The sequence below is a fragment of the Camelus ferus genome, chromosome 5 (assembly GCF_009834535.1).
Source record: "Camelus ferus isolate YT-003-E chromosome 5, BCGSAC_Cfer_1.0, whole genome shotgun sequence".
Lineage (NCBI taxonomy): Eukaryota > Metazoa > Chordata > Mammalia > Artiodactyla > Camelidae > Camelus > Camelus ferus.
In genome coordinates this window covers 48,764,644-48,775,665 of record NC_045700.1, presented here as the reverse complement: position 1 = coordinate 48,775,665, position 11,022 = coordinate 48,764,644, and the positions used below count along the sequence as shown (strand labels likewise).

Below are 11,022 nucleotides of genomic sequence, written 5' to 3'. Positions count from 1 at the left end.
AATTTAGGCAAAATTCGGAACCCCCAACCAAGAACAAGCAGAGAGTTCACTTTGTGTGTAAGACACGCTGAAGTCTGCTCACTGTCCAACCCCCCTTGGATGTTTTATACACGTTTTGTTCGTAGGTTTTTCTACACCATTTTCTGACTTGGAACCATTTTCTCATTTAATGAATAGTCAAGTCAACACCCGCAGTGAAACCACAACCAGGAAAGAAAAACGAATTTGGTGGCCTGAAAAACATTAGAAGGGAATCAAATGTTTTGAAAAACCGACATCAGTCCCATGACAGCTTGACTGGGACCTGGATATTTATTTCCACTCAAAACATTTTTATATGTGTGATATACACAAACTATTGTTTCTGATAAAATCAAAACAGAACAAAATATGCATGAAAACTATTAGCAGAGAAAATTCAATTTGTCTAAACATCAACTGAGGTCAGTTGGGCTGAGGCTCAGGGCTCTCCATGAGGTGCGCACTCCAGATCTGGGCCTGGTCCTCCACTGAAAATAAATCATCATATTTTGGGAAGGAATCTTCAACTCTTTGGCTGTCGTGCATCTCGTCAGGTGTTGGGGGGCGCTACTTCTTTGAAGGAAAGGGAAAAGAGGCAAAGATGGTAGAAGGATCTTAGGGAGCCCTCAGGTTAACTGAAGTTAAGTCAGAACACCCCAACACACCGAGGACATCTCTATCTGACATTCAGCAATCCCAGCCTCCACAAAGGAAGCCTGGTAGGGCCCAGGCCTCTCAGGCTCCACTGGGATAGGTCAGACATAGCCCCAGAAAGAGCACAGTGGTTGGGCAGTGGAGAGGGTAATGAGAGGGGAACTTCTGCTTCTCTCTACTTGGCCAAGGACAGAGAAGGAGGCTGAGGCTCTGAGGGCCTTCTTCCTAGGCCCCCGAGTGCTGACTGCTGCGGGAGACTTCACCTCTCCCTGTGGCAGCCCATTACTGCAATTTAAGAAAGAAGAAGAAAAAAAAAAAAGACAATTCTTGACACCTTTGCCTACCTCAACAGGAAAGCCATATTTATAGTTGGAATGTAGGACCCCCTACCCTTTCCTGGCTCACTCCCTTGTCCTCCCCTTAGATATTTTTCCCTCCTCCTAGTGCAACCCAGCCTCAAAGCCTACTAGCAGCTCTCCTCACCAGAGCTCAGCTCTGGGGGTCCAGTTACCGAGGGCAGGGCTCTGGCCTGGGCATGTGTGAGGAAGTGGGAGAAGTAGGGGCATTTTACCAGTCTAATCTGGAGATTGCAGTTTGCTATTGAGCCCGAGCTTCCCTTGTCCCAAACATGGGAAGGAAGTATCCAATCCATCACACCCAGAGGTGTCTCTGGAGTTTGTCTGGCCACCATGCCCCTTACTCTCCTTTCCTCCCAAAGTCTGAAGGTCTAGGGCAGCTTTTGTCCTCCCAAACTAGCCAAGGCAGACCAGAGTGGGGACTGCACCCTTTCCTTCCTCCAGAGTTGAGATTCTGGCTTTGGCTGCAAAGAGACAGAATTGTACTCTAGTCCTTTTCAGTCTGCCCGAGTGGCCTTCTTAAATTCAATTCCACTCCGAGCTCTAGTTAGGCATCTACTCGATGCAGAAATGTCTGGGGAGATGGGAAAAGGGAGACTAGTCAGGTGGAAGCAGAAATCCAAGTACAAGGGCACTAGAGTGAGCCCCGGGTATCATGCCCCAGCCAAGAGTTAGGACAGGTGACCCCAAGCCCTCCGCTCTGGAATACTCAAGGCCAAGGTTGTGCCGCAACTTCTGCAGGCTTCTGTCAGAAAGGGGAAGGCATGGACGCTCAACTGGCCAGGTCTCCAAATCTCCTGCTGGCGTTTGAGACTGCAGACTGAGCGGGAGGGTACCTGAAACCAGCGGAGGAGGAGTGGAAGGAAAGGCCCCATCCCAGCTCTTCCTCCATGCCAGGCCTCGGTGAAAAAAGGCAGGCCCCGCCCGGCCGCGGCCACATCCGGGGCTAGTACAGCGCCAGCGCCTGCTCGCGCAGCACCACGCGCTTCTTCTTCATACGCCGGTTCTGGAACCAGATTTTGACTTGCTGGTCGCTGAGGTTGAGCCTGTTGGACAATTCCTTGCGCTTCTGCCGGTTGATGAATTCGTTGAGGAGGAATTCGTTCTCCAACTCCGCAATCTGCTGCTTAGTGTAGGGTTTACGCTTCTTGCGTGCCCTCCCCGGGGTTGCCCCCCACGGCAGGCCTGCAACACAGCCCCAACCCAAGTCAGCCCGGCTCCCTCCCTGTTGCCTGTCCTCCCCCGGCAGCCCCCTCCCCCAACACACTCTCCTTTGCCCCCACCTCCCACCCCAGCCCAAACTGGCTCCGGGAGCGTGGTCACGGTTTACCGTCGGGCAGCGAAGGTCGCAGGCAAGAGGCGACGCCCGCCGCCTGCACTGTCATGTTCAAGGTGAGCGGGCCCTTGGCGTCGTCCTTGAAGCCAGCAGAGCAGGGTGTCCCCTCCAGCAGAGCCGAAGAGCCCGGCACGGCACGGCCCACACCCGCGTAGTCGTACTTGGCCGCTTTGAGAGCAGCGGCCGCGGGGGCCAGGCTAGACTCGGAGATGAAGGGCGGCCGCGCACGGCCACGCTCTTCTGGCCCGGCGGCAGCGTCGGGAGTATAAAACTTGGCCTGTTCTTCGGATCCGTCCTTGGCGCCCAGGGGCTGGAGGCCGAGAGGCCCAGAGCCAGCCAGGTAGGGCTGGGAAAAGCTGCCGAAGGCTGTGGCACTGGCGGGCTGCGCTGGGGCACAGGAGGCGGGCGTGGTGGCCCAGGGCAGCGCGCCGCGCGGGTAGGAGATGGGGGGAAGTGCGGCCAACTGGCCACCATTCGTCCGTAGGTTGGAAAAGTAGAAGGAGTCGGGCGACTGCAGATTCAGAAGCGAGCCCACATAGCCCGCTCTGTAGAGAGTGCGCTCACACATCTCCAACAAAGGGCTTGGGCTGCGCTCGCAGCAGTGTTTAGTTACAACCGGGAATAAGAGGACAGGCTCAGACGATTGGACGAAACTTTGCCTGCAGGTTCTTCAAAGCCGGTCATTTCAGCACCGCCTACATCCCCCGACCCGTTTTCCCCCCCTTCAGGGTATTATGATAACACCCTTCGCAATATTTGATGGCGAAGGGCGAGGCTGCCAGGCAGAGCCAAGGCATGTTGAGCGAAGGTGAAGCCTCTGAATTTCGGGGATGGTTTCAAGAGCTGAGGGCATCCGGCATTGGGTGCCCTTGCCTCAGTGTCCCTTGGGATCCTTCTTGGTCTTGATTGGCTTTGTGCTCCTGTTTTCCACTGGCTTTCTTCTACCAGCTTTAAGTTGCAGCTGAGGCCTTTTCCAGGTCAGCGCACTTCTTGGCTTGTCCAGAGAGAACCTTGCTCTGGTGGGGCCACGAGCTCTGTGTGTAGGCCTGAGCAAAGCTACTCCTCACCCCCTCATCCCACTTGACAGGATTCTACATGGGTGATCTGGCAGTGAAGACCCAGTGCTGCCTGAGCCCTGGGTCCCATGCTGCAGACATAGTTTGCTGATAAAGGAGAAATGCATCACAAACTCTGCCCAAGCTTGGCACCAGGAAGGGGGCTTCACACCACTCCTGGTGTGCTTCTCCATGGCCAAGCACTCTGATTCTAGAAAAGTCACCATCCAGGTCCATGGAGTTCGGAAACCAGTGCTACTTGATTGGCCAATTGTGGCGAAAGGCTACATTCCTTTCATTGCCGGGAGTCGCCTTGGCGACTGCAGTCTGCAAACCAGAACTCCAAGGTGTTCATCCACTCCATAACACGCAGGACAAGCTTCCCTGACCTGGTGTGGAAGGACAGAAGAGCCAGAACCACTGGCTGGAAACAGCCGGGCACACCGAGGCAGCGGGATAGCAGCGTTCCTATGCTCAGCGCCTCCAGGGGCGCGCAGGCTGCTGGCGGGTTCGGAGGTCTGGCGAACAGAGAGGCCGACGGGCTGCGCTCCCTCGCTGGGAGCAGTATGGCAGCCGCCGCCGCAGGCCCTCCAGTCTAGTGTGGCCAGAAGGCTAAGGGTCCTCCTTTCCTGCCTCCGGCCCCAAGACCCCCAGCGACCCCGTGACTGGCGCCCGCCCCAGGCTGAAGCCCGCCTCGCGGTCCCCGCGCCAAGCTGGAATTGGTTAGACCGCCGGCTCCGGCACAGAGACCACACAGGCGCCGCCGGAGGGCAAGGCTGACCACCGCGCTGCGACTTTATTGTGTGAGTTATGGCGACCAATTGGGCGGCTCTGGGGAACGCAATCGGCCTCTTCCTCCTGCTGTAGGGCGGGGGTAGGGGGTGGGGGTAGGGGGTGGGAATGGGCAAGTCTGGGCTCCTCAGGGCTCTGTCAGTTTCCTTAGGAACTCAGAATCAGAGGCGTATTCCATTCCCTGTCCTTTCATGGAGGTGTAGGCACAAGCTGAAACTTCAGTTCCTAGGGATTTAGGGAACCTAGTCTCATTTTGGGAAACGCCCTGTTTTCAAGGAGCTACAGCCTCTCTAGGTCTGAAGCCCCAGTTCCAAGGGGTCCCTGCAGTCTCCCATCCTCCCATCTAGTACTGTAGAGCGATTCTCCAGTATTTCCAAGTCCATGGTTGTCTTCTACAGACGCTTAGGCAGCTGCATAGCTGCGGCTTGTCCTATGGAACTAGAAATAAAAGGAATTAAGATAGAAATGGAAAAGATTAGAACTAGACTCTTATTTCTCCTTGGCATAGATGATGCCCAGGTGTCCCACCTCATCTCCTGGGTTTTTTATTTCCGAGGTCCAGAAAACAAAATGGTACTTTGGAGCTGGGAACTGGGGACTGGGAGGGAGGCGAGTTGGGGATGGGGCAGGAGTCTAGGCTGCTGAGCTGGAGAATGGGAAAGGAAGATTTGGTCGCGGAGATAAACGGCAAGCTCTGCCAGTGCCGCCAACTGCCCAGGAGATGGCGAGCGAGCTCCACGCCTGGCGAGGCGCAGCTGCACGGTCAAGATCAACAGTGAAGGGCGGCGCAGCTGGCCTGGGGTCGCCAGCCCGTGCGATCACAACCCGCTACCAGGCATGGCCGAGCGTCTCAGAAAGCCAGAGATCGTGGCTGCAAGGTTGGCCGTGACAGAGTAGCCAGAGGGACCCGGCGGGCTGCCAGACACGGGGAAGCGTCGCGGACGCCCCTTTGTCTGGCAGTGCGTCCCGGCTCCAAAGCCTCCTTCGCCTCTTGAATCACGCGTAAGCGCGCGGGCCTTGATTCTCCACCAGTGGCGCTCGAAACCTGCCAGGTTTCGGAGCCGCTGTTCCTGCGGCCTTTCAGTCTCCACCCGAAGCAAAGGCCTCTCCCCGAAGCTCCCTTCGCCTCGCTGGCCTCCCTACCAACCCTTCGGCCACCGACCGGCTCCGCTCCTCCCTCCTCAATTTGGAGTATAAAAGGAATTCATATAAGTAAGAAAGTCTTCATCTGTTATCGATTTAGCCGTCAATTCAAATTCCAATGGAGAGGGTTTCAGCCCAGTTTTAATCTTCAGTAAACCTCTCTGTTTCACTTAGGTGGGGGAAAACTGACCCGCAAACTACTGATGAATGGAAAACCTCTAGGCAATCCTCCCCATCCACGACGGGAAACCTCAGAAACCTCAGAAACGAACCTGGAAAATGGGGTGCAGCCCTGGAGTCTGGAATTTACAGAAGAAGAAGAAGAAGAAGAAGAAGAAGAAGAAGAAGAAGAAGAAGAAGAAGAAGAAGAAGAAGAAGAAGAAGAAGAAGAAGAAGAAGAAGAAGAAGAAGAAGAAGAAGAAGAAGAAGAAGAAGAAGAAGAAGAAGAAGAAGAAGGGGAAGGGGAAGGGGAAGGGGAAGGGGAAGGGGAAGGGGAAGGGGAAGGGGAAGGGGAAGGAAAACGACGTTGGAGAAGAAGGAAAAACAGGCCCGTTTCAGATGAAAACACATTTTGTGAGGAAAACAGAGAAAATGTTAATTCTTCCCGAAGTGGAAGGTCAGGACCGCGTAGCCCCCTTTTCAGAGGCTACTTCTTCTCCAGAGATGGAATTACAGTCACTTTTCTTTCTCTCTGTCTCTCTGTCTCTTTCAATTAAAATGAAGTTGCTTGCTCGCAGTCGGTTGTAAGATATGAAAGAAATCAAGCCGAGGCAGAGAAAACGAAAGTAGCTCCGAACCTTGGGTCTCTGCACTTTCTCTGGCAGATCCATAAGGGAATCCTCCTGCCAGAAGAGTTTACATATTGTGTGAGGTTGTACACATCTGAATTTGACTCACATACCCAAAAGTTAGCAACCATTGAATTCATTGCGCCCTAGCACTAATGACGGGGCATTCATTTAGTTCCTCAGCGGCCATTTCCGAGTGGCAAAAAGCCCTCAGAAGGAAAGTTCATAGTGCCTAAAAATTGCGTCTAGAGGTTTAGGGTGTATAATTATGGTTTCAGTCTTCAACTGCTGTGTGCAGGCTGCCAGGAGAAGGCGATAAGGGATAAGCCTGAAATGTTTCTTTTTCAATTGCCAAATATGGATATGACTAATTTCAAGACCTTCCTAGAATAGATATTTATAATGGCCTTTCTAGGAAGAAAACCTCCAAGTGAGTACGTTTTCCAATACCTGGGCACATACATACATATTGGTTTAAAAAAATAAAACTATTGAATAAACTGATAATTTTTTGAAAAAGAAGTAGAATTTTATTGGAATATTTTTGAGTTGATCTGGTAAAAAATATAATTTTAGACACCACAAATTATATCCTCATTTAAAGATATCACTATGTTAAAGCCACGGGAAAAAGAGGGGTGGGGAGGGTAATGGAAGTGGGAGCCTGGAGGTTTCGGAGACCAGGGCTGGTGTTGAGTTTCCTTCATCTGTGGGGAACACCATAGTGTTCAGCATAATAAGATTTTATAATAAATAAGAACAGTTTCTAGAGGCAACACAAGCTTGGGAAAAGAAAACAAATGTATAAAGACTCAGAAGAAACAAGAGAGTTCTGTTTATTTGCATCTCCCTAGGAGTAAAAAATGATTTTTAAATGCCTGAAGCACTGTCCATGTATCTCAGCTCACAGACATTGCATCTACAAAAATAGTCTCTCGGTTGTATAAATATGCAGCACTTTAGAAGCAGTTATTTATCACCGCTTTCAGAAACATTTTTTTTTTCTTCCTGGACATCAGAGCTCCACATATTTTGCATTTGTTAAATGTTTTAAAGCTCCATGAGAGCCCAACACATTTGTTCAGAGTCAAGTTCTTCATTGGGTCCTGGATAAAAGTTCCCACCCGCGGCGACAGTGATTCAGCCTCTTTCAGGGAACTGAAGAGATGGCCCTCAATTTTAATGCCACAGACCCAAGGCCAAAGAGAAGGGGATGCATTAATATCATCCATGGGTCACTCTGCCAAGTGCAGCCATTTAAATATCTCCAACTAGAGCTGGAGAAGTGAAGGCATCCATATTACAGCACACATTATATCCAAATTAAAGATTATAAAAGCATAAACACGTACAACAGCAAGTGAAAGACCCAAAGTCAGAAAGATTGTCTTCACTCCAATATTGATACAAACCCTATTTAATAAGGTAGCTGCTTTTAAAGCTGTCACAGTACCTCCAGCCTCCTGTTTTTAGACTTTACCAGTGACCCTAAGAACACTGCTTGCCCAGAGATGTTTCCATTTGCCTCAGGGAGACTTGCTAAGAGCTAATGATTCAATTACCCAATCACAGGATATGAGTGACTGCAAATCATTCTGCCCTAATGGATTATGAACATAATCAGTTCTGGAAACAGGCACCAAAAGTGATTAAAAAAAATAAAACCCTAAAACCAGAATGGCACTTCTGAAATTCATTTGTGGGGATTATTCAAAAATACTTCAAGTCCTTTATACTGGCCTGGAGGGAGAAACAGAACATTAAAAAGTCATTAAAAAATAAACCTAGACAAGAGCAAAATCAATAATAAACAAGTAAGAAACAGAACTACACAGTCAGGTTGGGCGGCAAAAGGTTTTAGAGCCAGATAAGGGGAGGAGAAAAAAACAATTCACAAAATGTGCCATCACTGGCAGGGTAGTGGGGGAATTAAATACATATTCAAGTCTTTTCAAAGGTCTTTTGGAGACAACTGAAAGCATTTAAAATCTCTGTGGCCAAGCTGGCTACATCAGGAGACAGTGTCTTTGAGCTTGGAAACGATTTTCTTGTCTTTCACTCTTCGATTCTGAAACCAAATGGTCACTTGTCTCTCGGATAGGTTCGTGGCAGCCGAGATCCGCCGCCGCTTGTCCTTGTTAATGAACTTGTTAATGGCATACTCGTTCTCCAGTTCTTTGAGCTGCAGTTTGGTGTAGGGTACCCTCTTCTTCCTCCCCCGACGGTAGACACACATGTCTGGCTGATTTAGGGCCACATCCCCTGGTATAAAAAACAGCACGGGAAAATTAGACCAGGATATTTGGAGCACCCAGCTGAAGACTGTGTGTATACTTGGAGGGGGTACAGGGAATGAAGAAAGTCAGGCTGTTTACACTTCATTATTATTTACACAGACATATTATTTACACATTATTAAAGAAAGATTATTTACACTTCAAAGTGAAGGCCAATTTGATGGATCATCATAGTTTCTCAAACCGGCATCTTAACAGGCCTGTGATTTTATGGTGTGGTTGTTGGGGATGCTCATAAGGCCAGTTTCTGCAAATGCTGGTTGCAAACATACACAGACTCTAAAAAATATCCAGGCTGTTTGTTCAAGCTTTGATTTCTTGTGTACCTGTGTTTGGAGCTTGCTTGGGAGCTCTTGGAAGTCTTAGTGGTCACTCTGGGGCATTCATGTCCTTGAAAAGTGAGGCCCAACTCCCTGACACCTCTTTGGGGAGGAGGGGCCAAAGCTGAGCAAAGGGCAGCAAAGACCCTCAACTTTAGGAGAAAAACAGGCCTATGCGCACACACAGGAGGAAAAGAATTGTGAGAGAAGCAGTTTAAATTAAAGGATGAAGTTACAGATTTCACACAAACTGGACAACTGTTCCACTGGGTTAATCTAGATAGGGAAGGAGGAGAGGAACCTACTCCCAAGTAAGGGCACAGACTCCCAGTACTTTCTTTTCCTTCTCTCTCTCCCTCCCTCCTTGCATCCTTCCCTCCTGCCCTCCCCCTTTTTTGTGTGACATGCCTACCTGGAAAAGATGATTTCCAAAAGTGGGAGCCCTGTGGCTGGTCCTTGGCACAGTACACCTGGCTGTTCCATCCGTTGGCCAGCGTCCAGGACTGGTAGCCCTCCATGGAGATGTACGCCTCGTGCCGTGGCTCCCCGGAGCCGAAGGTAGACACCATGTCGATGTAGCCGGGCACATGCTGATAGGGGCTCGTGTAGCCTTGGTAGAAGGACACCTCCTTGGCTCGCGCGGGCACCTCGTTGGCCGGTACACTGCTGCTTGCCAGGCCGGACACGTCCATGTACTTCTCCACCGGGAAGCCTCCCAGGGAGGCGTGTGGCGACGACTTGAGAGCATTCTGCTGTAAGCCCACGCCGTGCGACATGCGGCAGCTATAGTAGCCGTTGCCGAAGTGGTAGCCGTAGCCCAGGGCTGGGGCGCCCGGGGGCGCGGCGGCGGCCGCGCCGGGCGCCGGGCACTCTTTGGCGGAGGGAGCCTCCGGGCGCGCTGCGACCACAGCCGAAGATGACGACGACGAGGCGGAGCCCGCGCGCTCAGAGGTCCCCGGGTACGCGAAGCCCGAGGCCGCAGCCGCCGCTGCTGCCGCCGCCGCCGCCGCAGCCGCCGCACGCCCGGAGTGTGTCCCGGCGAAGACTGGCGCCGAGAGGAAGCCGCGACACTGGCCTGGCGCCGCTGCCGCCACGGAGGAGGAGGAGGAGGAAGAGGCCGGGGCCGCCCCGGCGGCCCCGCTGTCCGCCCGCAGCCCGTCCATGTCCCAGCTCCCGGCGCGGCTCATGGCCCAGCCTGGCCCGGCCCCGGCCCCGGCCCCGGCCCCGTGCAGGAGACCATGGCGCGGCGCACCTCCTCCCTCCTCTCCTTTCTCTCTGGTTCTCTCGCTCCCGCCCTCTTCCTCTTGCCCTCTCTCCCTCCGCTAGCCTCCCGCCTCCCTCCCGCCCGCCCGCCCGCCCTCCAACAGGTTAGCTCATCGCGGGACGTTTATAAAAACGAAGTTCAGGTTGGGAGGGGGCCTGGGCCGGTTGGGGGGCCGCCTCCCTCCCCAAGGGCTCCCGCTCGGGGCCGTGCCATTGGCTGCGCAGGGCCACGTGGGGGTGGGGGCGCGGGAGAGCCTGGCTCCGGGCCCCGGCCCGGTGGACCCACCCACCCCGGCCCCTACCCCTCATCTCTTGCGCAGCCCACCTCCCCTTCCCGCCCTCCCCTGGACCCAGGCGTTTGCGCCGCAGCCACCCCCACGAGCTGATTGCGCGACCGCCCATCCTAGGCCCTGTCTGCGACTGAGGCGGGCGCCGAGGCCTGCGCCTTGTCTCGGCCACGGCTGTTTTTGCCACCTCTCCTCGGCTCCTTGAGCTGCACAACTAAATGAAGGCGAAGGACAGAATGGTCAGAATGATGTGAAAACAGGCTGATTTTTGATCCTGTTGCTTAATCCCTCCGATTAGCTAACCCAGATCCCAAAGTCGAGGGGGCTAATTTTCCCTACCTTGAGCGTTGCTACGGCGCAAAGGGATTTAACGCATGTTTTCCCTGGCGATCCTCCGAATTAAGACTATTTGGAGCAGACCCTCCCTATACACACACACACTGTTTGCCCGGGGGAAAAAAAAAAGGGTGCTTCGTGGGGCCCGGGTCAGAGACTTACATGCAGATTCAACAGACGAAAAGACCTGGCCTCGGCGCGGCGAACCTGAGGATCTGCTCCAGTGAGAAAAGTCCGGATGCCTGGTCCACAGTATTCGCCTCTACATTCAGGCCAGCCGGGAGTCGCCTCCCTAGCTGGGCTCCTCAGTCCTGGCGCAGCCTTTCCCGGTCCGCAGAAAGACCCTGTGGAGTGTGCCGGAGAAAACCACTCTG

The 11,022-nt window shown here is 52.9% G+C and overlaps 2 protein-coding genes across 2 annotated transcripts; both read right to left on the bottom strand.

The window, feature by feature from the left end:
• Window positions 1-1,977: 1,977 nt before the first annotated feature.
• HOXD12 (homeobox D12) lies at window positions 1,978-2,935 on the bottom strand. The gene is made up of 2 exons (XM_006189921.1): window positions 2,362-2,935; window positions 1,978-2,216 (listed from the first exon to the last, which is right to left on the bottom strand). Exons 1-2 carry the CDS (start codon window positions 2,933-2,935, stop codon window positions 1,978-1,980), a joined length of 813 nt encoding a protein of 270 aa, XP_006189983.1.
• Window positions 2,936-7,835: 4,900 nt separating this feature from the next.
• Window positions 7,836-10,282, bottom strand: HOXD13 (homeobox D13). The gene is made up of 2 exons (XM_006189926.2): window positions 9,175-10,282; window positions 7,836-8,407 (listed from the first exon to the last, which is right to left on the bottom strand). The coding sequence occupies exons 1-2, from the start codon at window positions 9,947-9,949 to the stop codon at window positions 8,157-8,159; spliced, it is 1,026 nt and encodes a 341-aa protein (XP_006189988.2). The 5' UTR covers window positions 9,950-10,282; the 3' UTR covers window positions 7,836-8,156.
• Between the last annotated feature and the right edge of the window lie 740 nt (window positions 10,283-11,022).